This window comes from Myotis daubentonii, chromosome 2 (assembly GCF_963259705.1).
Source record: "Myotis daubentonii chromosome 2, mMyoDau2.1, whole genome shotgun sequence".
NCBI lineage: Eukaryota > Metazoa > Chordata > Mammalia > Chiroptera > Vespertilionidae > Myotis > Myotis daubentonii.
Window position 1 is genome coordinate 26,632,677 of NC_081841.1, and position 27,504 is coordinate 26,660,180.

General features: G+C 42.7%; 1 protein-coding gene across 1 annotated transcript in view; it reads right to left on the reverse strand.

Moving 5' to 3' along the window:
* Positions 1 to 27,504, reverse strand: part of GRIN2B (glutamate ionotropic receptor NMDA type subunit 2B) — a 429,133-nt gene that overhangs the window by 168,564 nt on the left and 233,065 nt on the right. The window contains exon 3 of the mRNA XM_059682258.1: positions 13,862 to 14,460. Coding sequence (XP_059538241.1) covers positions 13,862 to 14,460 — 599 coding nt within the window. The remainder of the gene's footprint in view (positions 1 to 13,861; positions 14,461 to 27,504) is intronic.

Below are 27,504 nucleotides of genomic sequence, written 5' to 3' on the forward strand. Positions count from 1 at the left end.
TTAATCAAATAGATAGCATTACTCTATTTTGAAATATTATGCCCTCCCTTAATACAATTCCAAAGCTATGCCTTGACCCAGCTTTCTTGTTTGCTCATAACAGTCAGAACCACAATAATGCCACACATTATGAAATCACCTGCAAACTCCTGCCAGAACATTGTCAAGCCCGACTTAATCGATTTCCCTATAGGTCTCTCCCAGACTTCAGGTAAGAGTTGTGAGATCAAGATGGCCCACCATTAATGTTTTTACTTTGGCCCTCACCCCATGTCTTCCAGATTCTAAACTCTGTTTTTCCTTTCATTCTGTAATGCCTTAGGGGCAATTTCATTAAATGTAATAACAGTGTAGTAATACAAAGAACATCATTTCCTAGTGCTAATAACTTTCATTTCAAAACCACTTGTGCACTCCAAAATTTAGCAAAGCATAAATTACTCATCAGGGTCAGCAGACACTGAATCTAAAGCTTTTAAAATTCTGTTTCTTTTGGGTTTGTAATCGGTCTATGTATAGGGGAATTAAAAATGCCATTTAAAGTCAGATTTCTTTTGATGCTCATGCTGCCAGCCTTACTGACAAAAACTCATCACTCTGCATAGAATAGACACGTGGAGTGCCAGCAAATGGACTGAAATCCATGTTAGAACATCCTGACCACCCAAAAGAGGATCACCACTGCTGAAATATCCACATCCTGTATCCATTACAGAATTTGAATTTCATAGCACTAACAGGGTTCACAGTTTTTAGACTGGTCATCAAGAGAGAATCAAAGGAAGGAATTGTTTCATTAGCACCAAGTTCAAATTCATACAAATTATATCATTGCCCTTCACCTTATTGTGATCACTGGGCCCACAAAAATGACAGCAGAGTTGAGCATAGTGATGGGCAACTCTGGCTGCCCTTGAAGATCAATTTGGGAGGTTTCAATGCATGTTTGTTCCCAGGACCCTATCCCCTTCCTATCCAACTAAATCTGCATTTCTCAGGGTGGGACCTTGAGCTCCGTATATGGTTTCTTAAGGCTTCCAAGGAAATTCTAAAACACAGTCAGTACTGAGAAGCACAGACACAAGGAACTCAAAACACAGGGAACTAAAGATAATATGGGAACAAGTCACAAATCAACTCTTCCCTGAGGCTGTGGAATCAGCATCAGGTGATACATTTGAGAAGACTCCTTTATCTGAAGAAGGAAAATGTTAACTTTTGATGATCAGAGCACACATATTTCATTTGAATTACTTCATTCGCCATTGTACTTCCACCACCCAGTTTCCCTGCTGTCTCTCTCCGTGTTTTGGGGGCGCAGGTCTCATTTCCACAGCAACACAGTGAACTCCTGGATGGTTGGCCAGAGTTTTGAGTACACAGTAAGTACCACCTAGTTTGTTACTCATAGTCGATGAGAAAGATTCTGCAAAAAGCTGATCACGTGGAGAGAACAGTTCATTACACGGAAGTGTTCAACTTGGCTGGTATGGGTTAATTTTGGAATTGGGCTGAATATTCCAGGAAGGAAGAACTTCCCTAAGGATTGAGCCGCTAGAGGCCGCTCTGAGCCAGGTCCTTGCTAAATCGTGTTCAGAAGTGAAATCACATCCAAGGGAAAGAGAGGCTGCAGAGTAGCACTGGGAGTCATGGCAACACTATGGTTCCTATTTTTAAACTTGTTGGTGAGTGAGCACACAGAGTGCGTGTGTGCACGTGGGGGAGGGAATTCTGATGTATTTCAAAAGAATATTCTTTTATGAGGTTTTTTGAGTTTGGGGGTGGCTAATAATCTGTGACAATGAGATCACAAAGAATTAAGCTAGAATCAGCTGTATCAGAATGGAGAATGGTCCTTTTCTCCTTAAGTCCACTGTCTTGTTCTCCATTAGAAGGGACCCTTCATGGCCTTCTGTCAGATGTACCAGGAAATTCTAGGTACTTTTAACCAATGTATTCTGAAATTCTGATCTTCATTTCTTAGGCTCATTCTGCTAGCCTCTTAGGCAATTTGCTTTGGATTACAAGAAAAATAAGTCCAAATTAGAAAATCAGAAGAACTTTCTGTGGATGCCACACTCCTCATAAAGCCAACTAAATGGATGATGTGTATTGTCTATATGCCCAACATCTAATACAGGGGTCAATATCTCATAGGGGATCAAAATACCAACTGAATGTGTCACCAAGTCAACCATCGGTAAATATAATATTGTGAGGTACAGAAAAGCAGCCCTCTACACATCACATTTTCTTTACTTTCAATAACACCATTTTTACTTTTCTCCGATCTCTGGCCGAGTGTCAGCCTTAAACAAATCCATACTCATCCAACCTGTCACAAAGGAACAGTGGCCCTGGAGGACCTTTGCAAATCATGATGGAGACCAAGGTCTTGTTTAGTTTTATGACATGTCCCTGACATTATTTCCAGTATCTCCGTAACCTCCAGGAGCTTCCACAAATTTTAGAACAGAAAGCCTGCTCTCACTTCAGTTCCAAGGACTCTCAGGTCTACAGAAACAACAAGTTGTTATTTTTCCCTGTGTAAGCTAAAGGATTTTTGGAATGTACAGGAATAAAATAAGAAAAAATAATCATCCTTTCCAAACAGAAAAGGAAGTATAGTGAGATTACAGCTGGGCCAGTAACTAGAGATGAGACACACTTCAGGACGGAGGGGGAAATGAAGAGGCTCAGTTTGGGACATCCCTAACATGGGTGCACTGATGCTGCTCCTGGGCTGGACTTACCATGGCTTCAGAACAAGAATTCAGCACAGAGGCTAAGAAAAGAAATCCTTCACTAAAACCACTTTGTCCGCAAATTAATAATGTCTTCATACACATCAGAGTTATGCCTAATTGACTCAGCTACAGAGATAGTTCTCAAAAGATGGACAATGGGGGCAAAGTACACCTGGAATTCATGAAAACGTGGATTTGAAACCCAGCTTTATCTGTAAGTAAAGTAGGCAAGTGACTTAACCATTCTGGATCTGTTTCTTCCCCCTGAGAAATGGAAGTAATAATGCCTCTGGACAGTACTTTTTGAGATTAAATAAGGCTCTATAAAGAACTTGGCACAAAGTAGTCACTTAATAACCTTTCTTAAGATAAATTTTCTAAATTGCTGAAGTTTAGTATTTTTAAGTACCAAGCTTTTTCTTGATTATAGGAAGCATTTTAAATGGAAATTTTCAGAAAGTTATTGTGGAGTTCTTTGACTTCTTAAATCAAAATTGTCAATAAAATTTAAGCTCTTACTGATGACCTAACAATGACTATGTTATCTTGCCTTGAGGGAGGCTTTAAAAGGGATATAGGCTTTGTGGGGAGAATATGGAAGTTTGCTTAAATGGTCTTAGATGAATGTTCCCTTCAAGGTATTTTGCTAGGTTTTCCTAGTACTTTCTGCACTTTACCATTCTGTTTGTTATTTCTTAATGCTGTCAGTTTACCTACCCATTTCCCATCATGTTTGTTATTTCTAAGCTGTTGTCATCTGGAAAATCAGATAAGCAAGTATCTTAGACACTACTGGCTGCCTACCAAAGATACAGCCTTGACTCTCACTAGCTAACAGAACTTTGATTTTTAACTGGGCATATTACTGCCCCCATCAAAAACTAAAATAAAATCAATTTCCAGCTTCCCTTGCAGCTAGCTGTGGCCATGGACTGATTTCTGATTAACGGGCTATAAGCAAAGTGTGGGATTTCTGGGTAATTTCCTTAAAAGGAAAAGTGTTTGTCTTCCTTTCTTTCTAACTTCAATTTGCTGCTTGACACTGGCGTCCAGCAGCCCTCTTGAGCTTGGGGATATAGGCTACACCTTATAAACAAAAAAGTAGAAAGCTAGCAGAAGTCTGGGTCCTAATGATCATGCAGGTACCAAGCCAACTGTAGACAGACCACTTAAATATGTTTATGTATCATGTTTAAACTGAGTTACTAATTCTCTATGCCATATACACTCCAACTGTCCACAAACTTCTTAGAAATATGTGTAAAATTAGAATAGATGAACTCTTAGTTCAAATAAACTACGTTCATTTTAGGACAAGACTTTTGTGTCAGTGATTTTTGTTCAAAGCCCTTTTCCGCTTTCTTCGTGGTTCTTGGCTATGTTCCAGATACATCAGACTGTTGAATATGTGACCTCCCCTCTTCCAGGTAAAACAAGGAAGTCTGTGTTGTGAACACACTTGAGATGTGGCAACAGAGCAGTGAGAATAATGACACGGTGTGGCCTGTGGTTACTCATAATTTTGAGTTACAGTCTATAACATATACCTGGCTTTTCCTCTATATTCAAAAATGAGAGAAATTTGACATGGTAAAGTCTACGTTAATAAACTATATTCTACTGTTGATTAAACAAAAGTTCCTAGATTGTTGTTCAAGGAGGGGGAAAATGGGTGTGAGTGTCTGGAAATGCTGCTGAAAAATTAAAGGAAGAAAGAATCTAAGTTTTCTCTGATGATATCTAGAACCAATCCATACAGTGAATAGAAGTCCTCACGAGTCTGTTGTAATGTCTCAGTGAGATGACAGACATGAGGATTCCCTGTATGAAAATGGCCACTTTTATTATCCTCTTTATTAGCCCTAATACTGACCAACTTGAAGTTTTTGATCATCGACTTTTATGTCAAACACTAAATGTATTTTGACACATATCCTCATCTGGACTCCATCTGTGATCCTTTTAGGGGAATTCTGAAAAAGACCACTTAGAATGAATATGATATTATTTTATGATATGATACGATATGATATGATATTCACAGTGTGGTTTCCATGGATATTTCTGTTGTGTTGACACAGAAAATCTTTCCTTTAGAAAAAGAAAACATTAAGGGATTCTTGAAAGTATATAGAACAACTTGACTGCTGTGCCTTCCTCTTTTGCCCAAACAATAAATGTGATAGGGTTACTTAGCAACCATCCTTACAGCCATCAAGACTTTAAAAATGGAATCAGATTGGAAGGAAATACCTTGTGGATAATCACCAAAGCTAATTCCAGACAAGCCATTTTAAAGGATTCCTCCCAACTTTTATCCCACACTCAACTTTTCTCGTGCCATCAAATTTAATATGGAAAAGTGTTTTAATCCAGTTCTGTCAATAATGCTCTACACAATTTGACAAATGTAAATGTACATACATAAAGACGTGCTGTATGGATATATACTGCATGCACACATGAGTATGTATATGTGCAAGAATCCCACACATGGTCATTTATGAACACAGCTAAAATCAGGAAAATTTTAAATAAAAACTGGTGAAGAGAGGAAAGGGGCAGCAAAAGATCAATGAACAAAACACCCTATAGGGAAAGAGATGGGAGAGAAGAAAGAAAAAAGGTGGGGGCGGCGGGGAGGGCGGTGTGAATCAGTAATGAATGAGAAACAGAAAAGGCCTGAGCAGCGAGGGAGGCAGCAGGCAGCCCCCGGCCGGCTGCTGCTGCTGGAAGCTGGACAAGAGGGAACAGATTTCAGCAGCAGGGAGCTCTAATCTGTCAGCAGCAGTTCCTTCATGTGTGACCAGCCAGCCCAGCTTGGGGACCAGTGCCAGTCTGGGCGCACTAACCCCACCAGGGCCTCCCGGAAGAGAATGAGCCACTGATAAAAGCCTGAAAGTCAAGGGACGGTTCCTCTACCCAGATCCTGCTGCCACCCTCTTGCCAGCTTCTACATGTGCCTCTGTCTGCAGTGCTGGTTCAGATCCCTTAGCAACCACTTCTGAAAACCAGGCAGGCTGAAACCCTGCTTCTTCCAAATCTTTATCAGCCACATCAGGTCTTGGAGATTCCTTCCAGCAGACGACCACCTATGCACCCCTGACGGATCCAGTGGAGAGGAAACAAAGAGAAAGGTTGAAACCATTATTTATTTAAAATATGTGAGGTCGTATATGTAGGTGCAAAAGCCAGAACACCATCTCTGCTCTCAAGAAGCTCCTGTTAGTTAAGCTGACCTTGGCCGGTGGCGGTCCAGCCCTCACTCAAGCTTCCAGCCCATGTCAGTAACCATAAATGACAGCACTCTAGCTTCTTGGCAGCTCGCCCCCACTCCTATCCCCACCCAGCCAGCCTTTATCCTCTGGTGGGAAGAGAGAGCAGATGGAGAAATGATCCCACTCAATTCCTAAATAACACCACCTTCAATTCCTATTAACTGTGAAATTGCACCCTTGTCTGGGTAAGAACCAAGGGAGCAAGAATCATGGGGACATTGCCAGACCAGAGCAAAGGCTAACAGGAAAACCCTGGCTGCCTGCCAGTCCTTCTGAGGACATGGTCAAGTCGTTAAGAGGCAGCATGCTCTGTGAGAACACTGCTCCTGCCATAAGGACACCTGGTTCTGTGCCCACCCAGCCTTGAACAGATGAGTGACCACTCTGAGGTTTTGCTTTCAAAAAGTTATAAATCCATTCATCATTCTATCGTCTATTCTGTGAAAGGGTTGGATGAGGTGAGCAGCAAAAGACTCTTCCAACTCTGATGCTTTGATTTTAAAGGAAGCCTAGATTTCTTTACTTTTAAAATATTTTTATTGATTTCAGACAGGGAGAGGAGAGAGAGAGATAGAAACATCAATGATGAGAGGAGAATCACTGATCAGCTGCCTCCTACATGCCCCACACTGAGGATCAAGCCCACAACCCGGACACATGACCAGGAATTGAACCATGAACTCCCAGTTCATAGGTCGATGCTCAACCACTGAGCCACACCAGCCAGGCTTATATTTCTTTAAAGCTTGGCTAATATGCAGCCCAGTAAGGGACTGAAATCCTGGTTCCCCAGGCTGACCCAGGCCAAATCCTGACACCATCACACAGCCTAAGCTAGAGGGTCTCAGTTTTCTTAGAAACATATAAATGGGATAATGATTCCTATCTTCACTTATGCTTTTATCAAACAAATATTTATCAAGGTTCTACAACCTATCAGTCACTGTGCTGGGAACACAAAGGTTAAAAAATGTCCTGCTCTCATGGAGCTTGAATTCAACCAAGAGGAGTGAGCCAACAATGTATTTAAAAGTAAAATATATGCAGTGTGTCACATAAGAGGTACAGAGAAAATAAAGCAGGGGGTGGGCATAGGGCGTGCTTTGGAGGGAGGGATCAGGGAATCCTGAGGACATTTGCATGGATCAGGATTTTTGCAAGGATCAAATTAGATCACTCACAATTCTGGTGTGCGGTGAGTATTCAGAAAGGTAACTAATGCCGGAGTTAATAACTTCCTCTGACTGCTGACAAAGGGGCTGCTTCTGAGCATACACCTCATGACCCTCTTCGTCACCCTTCCCATTGCCACCGACCCACATCCTTTGTGACCTGTCTGCTTTCTCCACTGAGAGTCACTGATCTACTCTGATCTTGCTTCTTTCCTCTTTGAGACCATCCTATCCCTACAGACAATGCACCACCTGTGTCTTCTCTCCCAGCACTATGTACCTCTCCCTCTCCCAAAAAGTTATTCTAAGTGAAACAGAATTCTTTTCCCACTTACTCCCCCTCTTTGTCATCTGCCCTCTCCTCCAAATTGTAAATATTTTTAAAGAAAGAAGAAGAAGGGGATGTAAAAAAGTGGGGAGGAAGTAGAAGAGACAGAAAATGGAAGAAAAAACCCCACCAAATATGGCATGGATAACTTTAAAATTCTACAATTCAGCCACAGAATTAAATAGCAATTAAAGAAAGAATCATGTAGGGCTCTCTGCGTTAAACATTGAGAATGCTCTTCACGGGTTTGAATTTAAAGGAAAGAAGCAAAGACTACTTAATGAAATGACCATCTATGTATCTGATATGGAAAATGTGAAAGATTGGAAGAAAACAGAAGAGTTTGAAAATCCTTACATTCTGTCATTCTTCCATGCACAGTTAAAGCTTTCTTTGCCTGAATTACAATAAGCATTGAATATGTCTTTTAGGATAGTGATTAGATTCTCTGGTTATTTCCCCCAATTTATATTTCCTTCCACACATCTCTCTCTATATATATATATAAACAGGTGTGTCTTTACATTTCGTATGAAAACATAGCTTTCATTAGATTCCAATGGACTTCTTTAATCAGATGAAGGGCCACTGTGCCTGATGGTCTCCTTATAACTATGCATTCACAGAGCCTTTGATTGGTTCACATGTAAATTACATTAAGTTCACCTATAATATATATTTGTCTTACCGTAAGTCTGCCTATGCTGGGCATTCCATGAACATTAATAACAACCAGAGATGGGTACTAACCAAGCAAATTTTGCCCATAGTGTCTAAAAACTAATGGACTCAATTCCTCATTTATTTCTTACCTTCTCAGCACTTTCCAGGCCAAGAGAGTCAAGTGGGCACCCCATGGGAGCAATCCAGCTGATCCAACTGTTCCAAGGATGGCAAGGCTGCCTCAAGGATAATGAAAGATCTGTTCATCACAGCTCCTTTAATGAGAACCTAGAAAGCACCTTTCTTCATATCACTTATCCCCATCTCTCAAAAGCTAGGCCAGGGGAGGATTCTGGCCTCTTGAGATGGTCACTTCAAAGGGGAAGGAAGAATTGGGATGGGTGGGTGCAAAGCATGTGCTGAGGAGAAAAACTGAGGACACTGGGGAAAATAATTAGGCAAGACTCATAAGAGGTTCTATGTTTACGATCCAGCCATTTGAAAGAGCATCTGCTTTTTCTACAAGTTCAAAAGTTGTGCTGAATGAAGAGCAGGAACACTGGGTCCTCAGGACAGAAAGAGAGCCTAGAGGTGAGCGGCAGGTGCACCATCACCTGAGTGACAGAAACAGACCAGCGGGGTGCTGAAGAGCACATTGCAAAGGAAAATAACCATTAACTACCACCCACCCCAGGGAGTGATAAAGGAAAAATATAGATGTATGCCTACTAACAGCTAACAATTCTTCTCTAGCTCAGGGAGATAAAGAAGGGTTTGGACGACTGGCCAAATCCCTTTCTCAACCCTTTCAGATCATCTGAAACCAAAGGGTTTTCAGATTTTTCTCAGAAACTAAGAAAGTCCTTCACTTAGAGAATGCACACATAAGAAAGTCTCTAACTCTTTCAATCAAATCAAGTTCCCAGTTGGAATAAAACTCCCTCAGCATGTCTCAGGCTATGGTATAGGGCAGTCATTTTCAACCAGTGTGCTGTAAGAATGTTTAAAACATGCAATACCTGACTATTTAGTCAGGGTAGACTGTTAAATAAAAATAAAAAAAATGTCAACAGCCAATACAACAATAGCTGTCCAGTGTGAATGAATCAAAATTATGCCCTTTTTTTTTTTATCAGATCAACAAAAAATATATTTTGTGTGCCACAGAATTTTATAAGGGTTGAAAATTGCTAGTATAGAACACTGCAGTCCATTTACCAATAAGGCATAAGTGAAAGCTACAAAATTCCAACAGCAAGTTCATTTTTATTAGTGTACAAAATAGGGTTGTTATATTTAGCAACAAATACAGGAGCCCTGTTAAATCTGGATTTCAGATGAACAACAAATTATCCTTTAGTATCAGCATGACCCATGCAATATTTGTGACAGATGCTAAAAAAAAAAAAATGATCTATTGTTTATCTGAAATTTAAATTTAACTGAATTTCTGTATTTTTCTTGTTACTCAGGTCAAAAGCCTTGGCCAGCAGTCTAAGGCCTATCTGGAAACAGTCACCACGTCTAGCCGAAGGAGCTTCAAGAGCTAAGAAATAACCAGTAAGGAATTTGGATTGACGTGTGATAAATAACATTTATTTAATAGTGAACTAAAATAGCCCATTTTAAGGATCCTCTCTGAGAATGCTTACATGTCATTAAAAAAAAAAAAAGTCTTCCTTCAGTAACAAGTGAATCACTTCAAATATGTGTCTCTTTTTGGCACTCAGGGGTATCACAGGGCCTCCTGTCCCTGTTCCCTAAGTCTAGACTTAGGAACTTGCCTCACGTGAAAGGAACGCCACAGGCTGGTCAGGTATAAAGGAAGGCTTTACCTCCCCTTATAGTGCTTCTGAGAGGACAGGCCTGTTGATGCTTCTGGGTGTTCAGAAGGTCAGAGGACAACAGTAACCCTTTCCCAAATCTGTCTTCCTAGGGCCGGGTCACTCCCAGATACCTCCTGAGGGGCTTCCTCCCACTGCTGTTACAGGGGGGTGAGCAGCAGGCCCACAGGGGCCCATCCTCACAAAACAACCAACCATTTGCAACAATATTATTTTGCAAAGATTTCCTGCTGTGCCTAAATGGTGTGGCTGCTTGGTTTGTTATTTAAAAGAGTAACCCTAGTGAGACCAAACTCTGAAGGGAGGAAGAGTCTGATTTCAGACCAGGATAAGTAGAAGGAATAAGTAGATGATTTTGAGTGCTGTGCCTGGTGATAACAGCTCAGACTTTAAGAATAGCACCTTCTTGTCCCTGTTAGTCAGCATCAATCCTTTCTGGATCCTGATAGAAAAACAGATTAATATATTTCTAAGAGAGGCTAGGGATTGGATTCAAGAACCATGAGAAGCTGCATTTGGGAGGAAGGGAAGAAAAAGACAGTGGAAATGAGTGAGGGATGCAGGGATAAGGACAGGGAGAGAGCACAGAGAAGATGTCCCACATTGTTAGATACAGACCTCTAGAGAAATCATGGAACTAGGGCAGGAGAGAGAGTTCACAGAGGAAATGCCTCAGTAGAGAAGGATGTTGAAAAGTCGGAAGACACGGGAAATTAAGTGATGGTGGACCTTTTCTCTCTCCTCCACACTGGGACTCAAGGAATTTATGAATAACCTGCACGGTGTAGACTGCTGTACTTGAGAAGATGGAGGCGGGCATGTGTGGCTATCTTGACAATAATCTCTAAGGAAGAAGCATAGAGAACCCAGGAGAGCTACCTTCCCAGTGGCCAGAAGAGACGGTAACAAAGGTTCAAACCAACTATGGTTTTAGTATAGTGGTTAGAGGCCAGGCTTGAGAAATCACATTTACATTCTAATGTAAAGAAGCCAAATGGGAAATAATATGTACAGATCCCTGTTTATACAGAGGAGCTTTTAAGATAAAAGCAGACATTCCTGGACCATATTTATGGACTTTAAGGTAACACCCACTTGATTGCTTTGTGCTGTTTAGCAAATGTTTTATTCACTCATTGTTAGCATTTTTTTAAAGAACAAACATTTGGTAAAATAATCTAAATCAGATTTAAATTTAACACTAAAAACAATGGGACAAAACATGAATATAAAGAAAAGAATACACAGGGAGTTTTTATTATCTTGCAGAGAGGAGCAGAATGAGAAAGCTCCTGTAGGGTGGGTATGCACTGGACAGCTCAGCATCTTGGAGGATGTCACTCATTCACTCCAAGTGTCTTCCTTGGGACTCACACTATGCTAGGAGTGGGTGACATAGACATGAGTAAGACAGAAAGGTCACCGCTTTCCCAGAATTACAGGGAGGAGAGATAATAAAGCATGTAATTATAACATTCTGAAGAGTGGCTTTATTGGAAAAGCACAAGATGCAGTGAAGGCATGTTACAGGCTGATGTTAGTCCAGGGCTCAGGAAAGCCTTCCCAGTGGAAGCGATGCCAAGACTGAAACCTGAAGCATGGAGAATCTGAGACAGGTAAAGGAGCATCTGCATTTGTGTATTGGTAGGAAGGGATTACACAGAGCACACTGACTGGAAGTGAGGGAGAAGAGGGTATTCTCAAAGAACTGAAGTAAGGCCAGTATTGTGGGAATGCAGTGCTTAAGGCACAGAGCAGCATGGGACCATTTTGGAAAGACAGGAGGGACCATGCTGTGGATGACTCTGTAAACCATATTACGGAGATGGGACTTTATCACAGGGGCAATAAAGACCTTTTGAAAGGTAGTGAGCAGGAGAGGGATGACATCACATATTCACTTCAGACCACTTGGCTACAATGCAGATTGAAAAGAGGCAGAATGGGGAGCCAGAGGATATTTAAGAGGCCCTGCAGCAATGCAGGTAAGAAGAGATGGGCTGGGGTATGGTATGAATATGAAAATAAGGGAAAGCACTCCAGAAAAAATCCACAGAAAATGGCATGATTGGCTATTAGGTGTCAGGGATATAGAATCAAGGACACTGAAAATATTTATTTTAGGCAACTGGGCAATAGGATGCCCCCTTTATAGGTGGTGCAGATTTGGCTCTAAGAAGTAGGAGGAGAAAGCAGGACAGCTTCGGCTATGGCATGTTCTCAAGAAACATATCTAGTCACAGTTAGAGATACAGACTTGGGGCTCAAGTGAAAGATTGCAGCCAGAGATTTGGGGGGACTTATAGACATTAAGTGTATCTTTGGCAATGGATAAGAAAAGAAAGGGTTTAGGACAGAGTCCTGAGAAGCACTAGTATTTAAGAGACGTGTAAAGGAAGAAGAGCATGCCAATGAGCCTGAGACAGAATTACCAGAGGTAGAAAGAAAACTAAGACAGTCACTACCGACAGTAGTGATAACTAGGGAGGCAGGAAGAGCAAAGTTCAAGGTGAGAGAATATTGGGACTGGATCACAGATGCAGCTACATTAATACCAGTTTTAGTTTCAACTCTAAATTTAGGAGTTTAGCTAAAAGGCAACAGTCCAACTCCCTTCCAAGGATAAGCAGGTACACATTCAACCACCACTAAATGTATGTCAACCTCCCCAGATACACTTTCTAATATTTTATTTCTTAAGCTGAATGGTGGGTACCTGAGCATGTATTAAGCTTTTCTGAATACCTTGCTATGTGTCTGATATAACTGATAAATTTACAATGGATGCCCAAAACATATTGTTGAGTAAAAGAAAGTTGGGTTATTGAAGAGCATGTATACATTTCCATTTATATAAAATTATAGATTTATATCCATATAGGTATCCATGCACAGGGAGATGTCTAGAATGATGGTCACTAATTCTTTCAACCATGCTTATCTCTCATTAGTTGGATTTAAGGTAATTTTTACTTTCTTCTTTGTGCTCTTCTATGTTGCTTGATTTTTTTTATAATTGCACATGTAACAGTTTTATACAAATAACTAAACCATAAAAGCATCCTATAGAGTTTTCTGCCCTACATCGTTACATAATTACCCTTTGAGAATAGGCTGCAGTTATGCCTGTGTTATGAGGTGAGGTCAGGGGAGCAGAACTCCACCACCCTTATGTTCTTACTGAATAAATCAGACTAAGAGACACCATAAAAGACACCTCTATTGCAGCATCCTCACTCTTAAAGGTAGAGAGAGGAGAAGCAAAGGAGAGAAAAACCAAGGAAAGCATCCTCTTCATGTCCTACACACCCATTAACTCATTCTCCATTTCCTCCCAGTACAGCAGCACTCCAGGGGTAAGTGGGCTGGTCCTCCCTTGTCTCGGTGCCTGTGGTGTCTTTCAGAGTGATCAAGTATGTGGTGACCAGAGAGGGTTCAACTCCAAACAAATCTCTCGCTTGGATAATTTACACCTACAGGCCTTATTTTCTTATATTGTAAAATGAAAACAATTTTTAAAACCTGCTTCCTAAAGTTGTTGCTTTGAGTATTAAATGAGGTAAAAAATGCAATACACGTAGAGTAATACCTATCACATAGCAAATGCTCAATAAGTGAGAGCAGTTTTATATTTCTCAGAACAAAAACACAGAAACAGCCAGCTTTGGATCGGAAACACTCACACCGTCATGAATAACTGCCATCCACTGGCTAGCCTTCAACACTGATAGCTTGAACTGTTTTTCCTACTGTTTCTGAATGTCCAGCCCCAGCTTTGGAAGCTAAACTCTGACCTCCACTGACAGTGTGTGCTCTGTGCCATACTCACCTATTCAGCATATTGGACTGGTAGATCCTCTTCTCATGGGTGTTGTAACAACTGCTCTTGGGCTCCGGGATGAAGCTGTGCTCAGACAGCATGTCAGAAGCAGCGGTGGTGATTATGGCAATTCCATCCCTCACTCTGGCAGGGAGGCCATAGTCCCATTCATCATAGGACACAGAGATGAGCCCGGTGGGGAACTCCGAGGGCACTGTGTCTGTATCCCCTGCCACCAGACTAGGCACAATCCACGTGTAGCCACAGCCAGTCAGCCCTACTGAGTTAGCCACTTCAAAGATGTAGGTGGCCTCTTCCTTAGTACAATAAAGAAGAATGATGGGGCTTTGAAGTTTCTTGAGCTGGTTCTGAATCTTGGAATCTCCATCATCCAGGGACATGTCCAGCAAGAGGACTTCCTCTAGCTCCCAGCCCACAAAGCTGTTCTCAATGGTGCTGCGAATCTTGTTCACAAAGTCCTGGTAGCCAGGGAAGTAGGTGGTGACGATAGAAAAGATGTACCAGTCATACTCCTCCATGATGTTGAGCATCACGGAAGCTTGCTGTTCAATAGATGGGCCAAACTGGAAGAACATGGAGGATTCATCCTAGAATAGTAAAAATGTAAAAAAGAGAGAGAGAGAGAGAGAAATCAAACCAAAGATGGTAAGGGAAAATTTGAATCAACTGGACAGAAATGTTTGTGTCCATTGTTTTACTTTTTAAAATTAAATATGTTTAAATTGTAAACATTTTTAATACCTTTCTTCCTAAAACTATGTCCTAAACTCCAGAGAAATTCAACATTGGTCTATACCAGGGGTGGGCAAACTTTTTGACTCAAGGGCCACAATGGGTTCTTAAACTGGACCGGAGGGCCGGAACAAAAGCATGGATGGAGTGTTTGTGTGAACTAATATAAATTCAAAGTAAACATCATTACATAAAAGGGTACAGTCTTTGTTTTTTTTTAGTTTTATTCATTTCAAACGGGCCGGATCCGGCCTGCGGGCCGTAGTTTGCCCACGGCTGGTCTATACTCTCCTTGTCTGAAATATTTTAGGGCTATTGCCAGGGCCCAAGGCAGCTTCCTAAAATCAAATATGAAGTGGGGTAGACTATAAATGGGGGGCAGGGGTGGGCTATAAGGGGTCAATGGGAGAAAAAGGGGGGACATATGTAATACTTTCAATAATAAAGATATTGTTAAGCCTATAAATGGCCTCATTTCAGCTCAGGTCAGGTTTATGTTCATGCACACACACTTCCCACTTTTCAAGCCTCTTGGGCTCTCAGTTGTGGATGTGTATCACTCAGTCAGAGTGAATGGTCCAAAAGCCCATCTATCTACACGTAAGCCTACCTATGAAGGTGGGATAGGCACCCTCAGTGTGGGTATTAGGGAGAAGCACGTATAGTACAAGATTTGCTCAGTATATTTTCTATAAAGATATATCTGCTAAATCAATTGCACAGTTAGTTTTCTCTCTATCTTCTACTCTGATCATGAGACATGCAAGTTAGAGGAAGGCTCAAACAGTATATCTAAGACACAAGTTAGAATGACTTGTATTCACGCTCCTATGTGATTAAGCTTTATTTAGAGCAACATACAGAAGATTACTCTTTCTCTTACAGATATAACGCTGCAGGTCTTGGTCTGACCTATGCATCACACACACAGCCCTCTGTCAATTCTGAGCATCTTCTTTCTTGCCTTTTGAGGAAGAAGCCACTTTAAATGTCTGCCATCTAAAGCTGTATTTCTCTTGTCCTGAGATGTCAAGCCCTGCATTTTATCCACCTTTCAGCTGGAAGAATCTGAACCCACAAAACGAAGACCCCTGTCCTCCTCTGTCAGTCCATTCTCCTCTGACCTCCTCCTGAGTGGTGGCATCCCTTTTCTTGGTCAGTGGCCCTAACATCCCTTCTATCTGATGGCTCGTTTCCATTTTATAACAATCCAGGCTAACAAAACAGTCTTTGTCAAAGTGGCAGTTTTTTACCTCCCAGACTAGAGCTTCCAAGTGCAATTACAAGAGACCAGGCTTTTAATATATATATATATATATATATATATATATATATATATATATATATATATATATATATATTTCTTAGTTTGGGAACATATTGTTGTACAGCTGAGAGATTGCTGAGAATTTTGGCAGCACCCACTACTGAAAGAAAAATGCAGGTGAGAAAGATCTACCTGGTGTCCAAAGACCCTGGTTTGGCAATGAAATCTGCCAGCTCCTCTGCTCTGCTAGCACTCCTGATGCTTTGTGTGGCATGAACTTTTCACATTTCACACAGGCTATCCAGAATGAAACAGTAGATGCTTAGTCATTGGGCGCGATTCTTTCTGCTAAGGGTGAAATGATGCTTATCATGGCTTTCTCCCCTGGCTTAACCATGTGGTCAAAGAGGAACCCCACTGGACCCTATAATTCAGAAATGTAGAGAGTGTGGGCACCAAGATTGGGTGGATAGGAGAGTGGGAATAATATGGAATAAAGTAATAATATCATGTGTGTACATTCCAAACTGTGGCCAGCCCTTGCTCCTGGTTTTCTCCCACTGCAATACAAGAATTGCTCTTCTGGTGAAGCTGACCTTATCCTTAGTTACAGAATATGCTAGGGGCCCGGTGCACGAAGATTCGTCAACGGGCAGGGGGTGGGGGGGAGGGTTCCCCTCAGCCCGACCTGCACCCTCTCCAATCTGGGAGCCCTCAGGGGAGCCATCTCCAATCCGGGAGTTTCTGTCTGTCTTTGCAATCATATGAGCGAATTGTCTGAGACCCCCCAACCCAGTTTGGTTTGTTGCTCACAAAATAATAGAGGTTTTTTTTTTTTTTGCTTTGCTTCATTGGTGGAGATTTCCTGGAAGTTTTAGGATATTTTCCCTTTAATTTTTCCTAGACACTCTGATTTTACTTATGTCTCTCACCTTTGCTTTCCTTCCATCCCCCACCGCAACAGTAACTTGCTCCAGGCTTACTTTGCTCTAGTGTCTAGGAGATCCACCTGCCACCAGAACTATGATTCCCAGCATTCCTGGTGCTCCCCGCTCTCTGGGCTTCCATTTCCGGTCCTGGGGCTGCCATCAGAACTACTATTCCCAGAATTCCTGGTGCTCCCCACACTGGGAGCAACCCAGGGAGCCACAGCCCCCCAAGCCTCCTGCTCTCCTGCTCTGCTCTCCGCCTGGCAACCGAGGTAGCCACAGCCCTCCAAGGGAGCAACTGAGGGAGCAACCGAGGGAGTCACGTCCGTCCCCCCAAGCTGCTGGCTCTCCACTTCTGCTCTCCACCTGGCGCCTGTGTATGCAAATTAACCCACAATCTTTGTCAGGTTAATTTGCATATTAACCCTGATTGGTTGGTGAGCATAGCGAAGGGATGGTCAATTTACATGTTTCTCTTTTATTATATACGATTGGGAATCCAAAACAATAATGCTTAATTATTCCAAGACTTGTCAGGGGGCTTACAGAGATGCACAACAACATGACAGGAAGGAGACTAAGAGAACAACCCTTCCAGAATGACTATCACTTTAAAAAAGTAGCCACTTGTTTTTCCTGTTATTCTCTCAGCTCAAGGGAATTCGGGTGATTCTCAAATGAGATACATTATCACTTGAGTTTTCACAAGCCTAGTAGATATAACAAAGTGGCAAAGGCTTCCAAATATACCTTAAAATGTACAGGCTTAGGATGAAAGGGATCCCACTGTAAACAAAGTCTATCCATTCTATGATAAATGAACATGTCCTATCACCAACATAGTTCCATCTACAGTGAAACCATTGCTGGTTCAAATACACATGGAGAGTTAGCCTTGAGAGTAAATGTCCATAGTAAATGAGCCTATGCTAATGAGATTGAATTGAAAAGAAAACCAATCTATTACATACCAACCTGGCCCTCTCCTCTCTTAGTCTTCTGTTAAAACTCTCTCACAATTATAAATGAGTTCCTAAAGAAACTGCCAGCTACTATGTGAAGAAAGCCAATGTACGGGGAAAGTAAGAAAAGAGAAAAAATAATGTAGCTCCATCTCACCCCTACCACGTCTTCACCTTACTTCTTTCTAATTCTATCATCCTCTACAATCATCCTTTTTCTGAATCTTCTGTTCCCATCAATGTCCAGTTCCACCATTTTATCTTGACAATCTTCATTAAATAAGAATTATTTATTATGACAATGTTATCTGTAGCATCAAGAGGAGATGAATGAAGCCAAACAGAAATCAAGAGACAGAGTTATAGCTTGGGAAAATGTTTCCTGGTGTAATACGTGGCCCCTTGTTATTAACACATTGTTTGCGGGTAGCTTTTATCGCGCGCTAACAGGTGGCGCAGGCCATTTTTGCTAATTTTTTACACAAATGGCAACATTCAGTAAAATTATGATAACTTTAGTTTACATATTTATACGTTACCCGCATTCTACCGCTAGTCTATAAAAAACGTATTAATACATGTCCCGCGCCGCTCTACTACCAGTCAACATAAAACGTATAAATACATTTCCTGCATACAATGTGTTAATTTAGTTGACACAGCAATCTGGTGTACAATAATCTGGAATGGGACAGCCCTTTTTAAACAAAGCTTTGGGCTAACTATAACTTGCAAGCAGTGACAAGCTTTGCAAATTATGGCCACAGCCACAAATCAAACAGCAATCTTCATGTATGCAGGGAGTGGAAAGGACTGCTGGTCACACATCCATCTTTGCAGACATCCAGCATGCATTGTGATCACCACGGGAAGTGTCATCTTCTGGGATGAAGGACAAGAATATAATTCAGTTTGCAGCTCACTATGCTTCCCCACTTACATTTTATCTCCTAATATTACAAAACTAGAGGCCCAGTGCATGAATTTCGTGCATGGGAGGGGTCCCTCAGCCCAGCCTGCACCCTCTCAATCCGGGACCCCTTGGGTTATGTCCAACTGCCTTTCGCAATCCAGGACCGCTGGCTCCTAACCACTCACCTTCCTGCCTGCCTGATAGCCCCTAACCATCTCTGCTTGCCTGCCTGATTGCCCCTAACTGCTCCCCTACCAGCCTGATCGCCCCTAACCACCTCTGCCTCACCCCACATCTGGAACCCGGGATTCCCTCCTCAGACTGGTCGCAGGCACCCTGGACCTGGGCTTCTCTCCCTCTGGCTGGCTACAGGCACCCAGAACCCAGGCCAGCTTTGCCCGGGCCAGCAGCAGCCACAGGGGAACTTGGGCAGGCGGCTTTGCCCAGGCCACAGCCGCAGGCACCCGGGACCATGGGGCGGGCGGCTTGTCCCTCTCCCGGGCCACAGGTGCAGGCACAGCCACTGGTGCCTGGGACCATGGGGCGGGTGGATTGTCCCTCTCCCAGGCCACAGGCGCAGGCACAGCTGCTGGTGCCTGGGACCACGGGGCATGCAGCTTGTTCCTCTCCGGGCCACAGCCTGGCTGATCCCCAGTCCTCTCTCACGAGCTCATTTGTGCCTGGCTGGTCCCCATTCTTCTCTCCCCAGTGTTGAGTGTCTGAGACGTTACAGCATGATTGTGTGAGGGCATGACAACAATTTGCATATTAGCTCTTTATTACATAGGATGGTGTGTGCTTGAATCCTAGTCATATTTTTTACATAGATGTACTTCAACTTGCCTTGAGAGTACTTTAAAAGCATCTACACTAATAAAAGACAAAGATGCAAATTGACCTACCTTTGCTATGCCTTAAGCCACGCCCACCAGCCAATCAGAGCAACTGTATGCAAATTAACCAAACCAAGATGGCGGCCGGCAGCCATGGAGCTGGAGTGAGCAGGAGAGTTGGTTGCCCCAATGATGGAAGAAGCCAAGCTTCCCGGCCGGCTGCTGCCTCCTCTCAAGGCAACAAAGTTTCAAGTATAGAAGGTAAATAAACCCCAGATACCTGCTTCCAGTCACCACGGCCATGGAGCTGGAGCGAATAAAAACAAAAACAAAATATGGAAAGACTGGGAGCTTCAGTCGCTGGGGGGCTTGGTCAGTCTGAAAACAGCCATCAGCCCCTCACCCAGGCTGGCCAGGCACCCCAGTAGGGACCCCCACCCTGAAGTGTGTTTGGGCAGCCTGAAAATGGCCCTCAGCCCCTCACCCAGGCTGGCCAAACCTCCATGGGGTGAGGGTCCCCACTGGGGGGGCTTGACCAGCCTGCAAACACCATCAGCCCCTCACCCAGGCTGGCCAGGCACCCCAGCGGGACCCCCACCCTGATCCAGGACACCCTTCAGGGCAAACCAGTCGGGCCCCACCCATGCACCAGGCCTCTATTGTATATAATAAAAGGGTAATATGCAAATTGACCCTAACAGCAGAATGACTGGGAATGACTGGTCACTAGGACACACATTGATCACCAGGGGGCAGATGCTCAATGCAGGAGCTTCCCTCTGGTGGTAAGTGCGCTCCCACAGGGGGAGTTCTGCTCAGCCACAAGCCAGGCTGATGGCTGCCAGCACAGTGGTGGTGGCAGGAGCCTCTCCTGCCTCCTCAGCAGCACTAAGGATGTCTGACTGCAGCTTAGGTCTGCTCCCTGCTGGTAAGTGGACATCCCCCAAGGGCTGCCAGGCTGCCAGAGGGATGTCTGACTGCCAACTTGGGCCTGCTCCCCCAGGCAGCAGGTCTAAGCCAGCAGGTGGACATCCTCCGAGAGGTCCCAGGCTGCAAGAGGGCATAGGCCGGGCTGAGGGACTCCCCCGAGTGTACAAATTTTTGTGCACTGGGCCTCTAGTTCCTGCATAAAGGGCCATCATGACTGAGATGAGCAATTGGCACAGGAAAGGTTCAATTGCACAATTAGACCTCATCATTCTGGAACCATTATCTTGAACCCCCATCGCTTTGATGTTCATGGTGTTTGATTTCTAATAAGAAGAAACAAAAAGTACAGGTACCTTTTCATTGTATTATCTGTTTCAGAAAATGAGCACCAAAAGAATTAGCAGTACATTATATTCTTTTTCTGCATCACCCAAATCCCTTAAAGACCCACTTCAGAAATAAAGGACTAATGATTCCAGCTGCTAAGAATGTCCTGGCAATGGGTTTCAGCCACCAGCCCACTTTGGGGACTGCATCAGCAGAGAGAACCATCTTGCCCAAAATCATGCCTTCAGGCTGGAGTAAACTAGCCCAATGACTGGTTGTCATGGAATTAAAGACCTGGTCCTTGCTCTAACTCTGGACAGCTCTGAAGGATGAGTCTATCCTCAGAACTCCCATCAGGGTTGGCTTGAGCTCCCATTAAAACTGCACTGCTTCTCCACCTTTCCTCTGCCCACTCCTGCCCATCTTCCCTTCTCTTTCATAGCACTGATCTCAAATGCACTCCCTAATGAACTACCTGTCCACCCACCTCGGTCCCAGAGTCTCCTTCCCAGGGAACCCAACCTCAGACTATTCATTTCCCTTTTTTCAACATGGAAAGAGATGACTGAAAAGAGAACATAATATCTATTTTCAAATACAGAAATGATCTATATGGAGAAAGGTAAGTCTTTGACCATCAATTCCAGAGGAGGACACTGTGACTAATGAGTAGGAATATTGGAAAGCATTATTTGGCTCAATATAAGAAATGGATTTGCAACTACTATAGCTATTTAAAATGGAATTGGCCTCATAATGTAGTGAGCTCTCTGTAGCTATAAGCATTCAAACAGAAGCTAGATTATCATCTAAGAAAGGGATTCTCTCCAGCACTCTGTCTGGAAAATGTCAGCTCATCTTTAATATCTAGTTTAGATGTCAGCTTTTTATGCATATTGTCTTTCCTAACTTTCCCAAGTCAAGTTCGTTTTCTTTCCCCTGTGCTTTCAAAATATTTTGCATGTGCCTCTATCATAACATGTATCACACAGGAAGCATATATGCCTGCTTCCTCCCACTAAAAATATATGTTTCTCAGGAGCAGGAATCATGCTTTATTCATCTCTGGGTCCCTAAATAGTATATAAAAAGTGTTTTATTAGTATTATGAGCAAGATTCCTTTATTAGGTGGAAGATTAACTGAAATGACCTTGACAATCTCATCTGGTTCCAAAGTTCTATGCTGATAGTACAAATCTACTTCATAAAAATACAGTATGCCTGAATAGTTATATTTTAACTGCACTTGTATAAAATGCGAGGGGCTTCTCCTTGAAGCCAGCCAGAGAGGCAGAAAATGGTACTGGCCGCTCCTCGACTCTTCTTTGTAGCAAATCCCTTAGAAGAATCATTTGTACTTACTTCCTCTTCTCCCATTCTCTCTTACACTAATTTTAACCACACTTATGACCCCACTACTCCACTAAAACTCCTCTTGTGAAAGGCAAGGTTACCCTGACGCTGCCAGCTCCAGCACCCTTCTGCAGTCCTTACCTATAAGCAGCATTTGGCACGGCTGAAGCATCGCACCTAGGTATGCTTTCTTCCCCCGGTTTCCAGGGCTTCCCATTTCTTGACTTTCCTCCTACCTTACTGGCCGCTGTCCCTCTGTCTTCTTTGCTGGTTTCTCCTCTTCCTTCTAAGCTTTTGAAGCTAGAGTGCCCAGGGCCAATCCTTGGCCCTGAAATTGTTCCTATCCACATTCACCTCCTCAAATATCTCATCCAGTCTCCTCATTTGAATCCTATTTATATGCCAAACACTTCCATGCTTTCTCCAAAACTTCAGACTTCTATATCACACTGCCTATTCTGCGTGCCCACTCAGATATCTTTAGAAACATGTCCAACATTTCCAAGACGGAACTCGGCCTTTCCCATTGCAGTTAAAGGCAATGCTCTCCCTCCAGTTCCAACTCCTCTCTTTCTCTGGAACCCTCTATCCAATCACTTAACCTTGACTACTGACCTTCAGAATGTATCTAGAATTCAACCTTTTTTCACAAAACTTTGTCTGAGCCACCGTCATCCTTTACCCAACCACTACAAGAGCCTCCTAACTGTCCTCCCTGCCTCAGCCCCAGCCCCCTACAGTCCATGTCAACAAAGAAGCAGGATGATCCTTTTAAAACTTAAGTCATAAGATGTTATTCTCTGCCTTGATGGTTGCCCACTTCACTAAAAAGAAAAGCCAGGGCCCTTCCTTTGGACCCCCATTGCCCCACAGAGCCCACATCCTCCCTCTCTCCCCTGCCCCCCTCTGCTCCATGCACTCTGACCTCTATTGAACATATTCACACATTCCTGCTCCAAACCTTTAGTCTAGCAATTTCCTCCCTCTGAAACACTCTTCCTCCAGCTAGCCAGGAATCCTCAGGGCTAATATGTGCACCTGCTTCAAGTCTTTGCTAAAACCTCGCCTTCTCAGCAAAGACAAACCCTGACCCTGCAGTGGAATACTAATGCCCTTAACCTGGTCCACTTTTTCTTATTGCCATAGTAGTTATCACTATCTAACCGACTACACAAGTACGTATTTGATAATTTATTATGAACATACTGCTTCTCCCCAAATAGAGCTTAAACACCAAGAGGGCAGGGATCATTATTTGTTTGCACATTATTATATCTCAGCACCTAGAATGAGGCCTGGCCTGGCCCATAGTGGGCTCTCAGCAGCAATTAAATAATGTGGTAATTGATGTTGCAACTAGATAATCCTCAAATCTGATTTATCTTGGTTATCCAATTGAGATTATATCTTTCCAGTATCATAAAGTCTTTCACATTATTCAAATGTTGGTACTTTATAACATCAGAGGGATTATGATCCTGCTAGGACATTGATGTAGATTTAGATGAAATAAATCTGGTTTTCTTTCTAGACTCTTCTCTTAGTACATGAGTAAAGAAAATCCGTGTGTTCTTCTAACTTCAGTTAGAGGAGGATCTGTGTGTCTGATTCAAGGCTAGAACTGATAGGCTTTTGCTGAAAACTTTCTCCACTACCACCAGATTCAGAAGACAAGTGTGGAAATGATGGGGTGAGAGGGCAGGGTTACCCTGGCTGCCCTCAGAGAAGTCCTGCGTACTTCTTTAGTTCTCTCACACTGAGCACAGAGTAGAAGCAGAATATGGAAGACAAAATCTTTTTCCTCTCCCCAAATAAGGAAAGGTTTTTCCCTCCCCACTTAATTCCAAGAGACTCCCTTTTTGGTAATTATAAATCCTCACTCCACACGGTCACTTTTCCAGGTGACTAAGGCTGGTGTTAGCTATTTCTGCTGGTTTTGAATCGTGTCTGACTTTTGTAAGCAATGCTTTGCAAGACAGAGAAAATGCCTGATGTTCTCCAGCCTCGTCATTAATCAGAAATATCCTGACTGAAACACTCAATGGAAGCTTCCTGGTGGAGAATCGTGATCTTTCCTACCTGTTAAATGCCAGACCCTTTAAAAAAAATACACCTTTAAATACAAAGGAAAACACACTGGATTTTCAAAAGCCCATGAACAGAAATTCAAGCAGATTGGGCTAGTTTAAGAGCCATTCTGGGATGACTAACAAACTCCCAGCAGAAGCCAGCATTCCTTTTCATATTTGTTCTTTCAGAAGATAAATTTGCTTTCTCCTTGAATTTGCCCCATTTTCCTCGCTGACTGAGTCTCCCTTTTGGATGTGCTTCAATCACCAACTTTAAGCCACAGCTGAGAAACAATCTAAAGGTATTCACTTTGAGAATGCCTACAAGGCTCTTCCTATTCTGGGTCTCAGAGACAATTTTACAGCAAGAAGAAAGCTTATAAGTAACAGGGCAGTAAGAGGGGAAGAATAAAAAGGCAGATCCCCTCTCACTAGGATACCCAAATGAATTATAGAATTAAAGTCAGGGAACAAAGGGCCGAGAAAATACCAAGAGAACTTCTGAAATGAGTTTGTGCTCCTCTGTAAGGTACTGGGACTGCCAAAACCCTAACAAGGCTATTTCATTTCATCTTAAATTAAATGGCCCGCTCCATTATGCATATCAAAACAACTCTCAGAAGGATTGACTTGTATTTTCATTAAGAGGTTCTTTTCTATAAAACAGCAAGCTGTCAAGTTCACCAACAATCAAGTCTGTGACTGAATAAATGTATTTTTAAGTAAACACAAGGGAACAAGGTAGGGGAATAGAGGCAGCTGGGAAAAAATGAAATGGATCGAGAAAAATAATGTAAAAATGAAACTAGCAGAATTAATTAGGCCGTAGGATTATCAACATCAAATCAAGTTTATTTAGACAAGTTTACAAAGTTGAGTGTCTTCAACACTAATACAGATCTGGGCATTTTCTAGGATAAAAAGAAAGCCATCATAAAATTAAACCATATCATCTAGGGACAACAAAACTTTTTTTTTTTTGCTGTGTGTGAAATATGAAATCCAAAACTGCTTATGCCATAAAAAATACTTCCATTTAACTTAGGCTGAGAGGGTAGAGATTACAGAAGAATGGTGATAATTATCAAGGAACAGGGTTAAATACAAGCTCGTGATGGGACTTGATGTACTAGCAGCATGTTTCAAAGTAGAGATGTTTATATTTGTCTCCAATAAATTAACCTTCCCATCTCTTCATACGTATTTGATCAGAACATCACGTTCATATACCGATGGGAATAGAGAAGTGAGGAGGTGCCAGCAGAAAGGGTAGAAAAGGCACTTTATATTTGATTAACTATGAGTGCTAGCACCTCATTTGCTGCTAAAAATAACAAAAGCCCTGTTTCTAGATACTGATTCATATACATGGGTCTCCGGAAAACAAAGATCTCTTTGTCGTTCTGTTCCTGCTCTACACAGAAAGACGAAGCATCACTGAATTTTTACAGTTTGGATCAATCCTGCTCGGGGGGGCGGGGGGGGGGGGCACAGGTTAACAAGCCATTGTCTTCAATAGCAAAAGGAAGTTTCTAAGAAGGTTTTTCTCACCAAACATGCAGGGGTCGGTTTTCCTAAGTCCCTAGACTGGAAAACTGATCACTACTTCCCCACAGACAGCAAAGTGTGGCTGTTACAATCAGCACGGCTTTGAATGTATTCATATGTCCTAAACCAATTTTGGTCCTCAGTTAAAAGAGGCAACACATTTTGAAGGACTCCAGAAATGAAAACAAAATTGCACACAGGCAGATGAAAAACACACATATACACATCTTCAAGAGCTTGTTAGCCCTGCCTGTCTTGGCCTCGCACCATTGTAGGACTTAGAACTGGCATGCCCTCCAATCTTTAAACCAGGACTGGCCAGGACTCACCAACAACATCCAAAGCTGGATTTCCTCCTATCCTATAAAATGCCCACATCTCTATTAGTGTTTATCTAAGCCCAGTATTTGATATACCTGCTATGAGTCTGGCTGGTGCAAACATGCCCACCCAGAACCCTTCCTTCCTAACAGCCTGGCCATGTGCCCAATCCAAAGGACTAAGGTTCCTCCTCACGTCCTGTTTCATTCCATCTGTCGGATGGATGAGGAACCCTACTCAAAACTTGTAACTATTCCGCACAGTCTCTGACAAACTGCGAGCACCCTTGATGCAGGGTCCTGCCTCCCTATATCTGCAGGTGCCAGCTGAGACCTGACACTCCTTTCCTGCCTTATCTATGAGGTGATTAGCATGTTACTAGTGCCAACTGGTTTATGTTGCTTTGTCCACTAGTATATCAAACTCCAATCTGAATCATGCCAAGTGGGTCACCTGGTTTAAAATTGGTTTCTCATAGCTTGCTGGCCCCCGCTTTGTGGCAGGCAGCCTCATGGCAAGGTTACGTCCAGTCTTCCCCAGCCTTCTGACCCCCGCTATGCTCACTGTTAGATATCACTATGCCTCCAGTATTTGACTGGTTGCATCCAAGGTTGATATTTTCTTTGTTCATTTTATACTGAAAATTGATCCCCTTTTTCAGAATTATTAAACTCTTACTTTTGCTATGTTTCACTTATGGCTGTTGGCTATTAGCACTAGAAATGAATCTTCAAGAGTTCAGAGTTCCCATTGTTTACCCTTTGTTTTCTCTCCCTGACGCTCTGGGGTCATGAGTGGGTGAAGTCTCATTATTGAGAGTAAAATACAATCTACTAGAACTGCTACCCAGCTCCTAGCCTGACACAGGGAAACACTAAAACTATTTTTATCATACAATTTTGACCATATTCCTAGAAAACAGCATATTCATTTCTTTATCCATACAAAGAAGGAATAGTTGGTTTAGAACAGGTGTGAGGAAGCTTTTTTCTGCCAAGGGCCATTTGAATATTTATAACATCATTCGAAGGCCATCCAACATTATCAACTTAAACAGAGCCTGCCATATTTGGTCAAACATTTATTTAATTTGCCCCTAATGCCTTGGCCAGGCCAGACCAAATGATTTTGCAGGCCATATATGACCTGCAGCCAGGAAGTTCCCACCCCTGGTTTAGAAGGTACAGAATACCAGGGATCAAGCTTCTAACACAGTCAAGGCTCTCTCTGAGGCCCGGCCTGTCCCCTCTGACTTAGCAGTACCAACCCCACCAACATTCCTGGGAAGCGTGTGCTCACTGCTGTCATCAGCCCTGCAGCCCAGGCTTGGGCTTCTTCCTTCTGTCCTCCCTTTTCCCATAGTCCTCATTCCACAGATAAAGACCCCATTGGAATGTCCTAACTGGCCTCCACCCTTAGCCCAACCAGTGTTTCCATTCTCCCCTC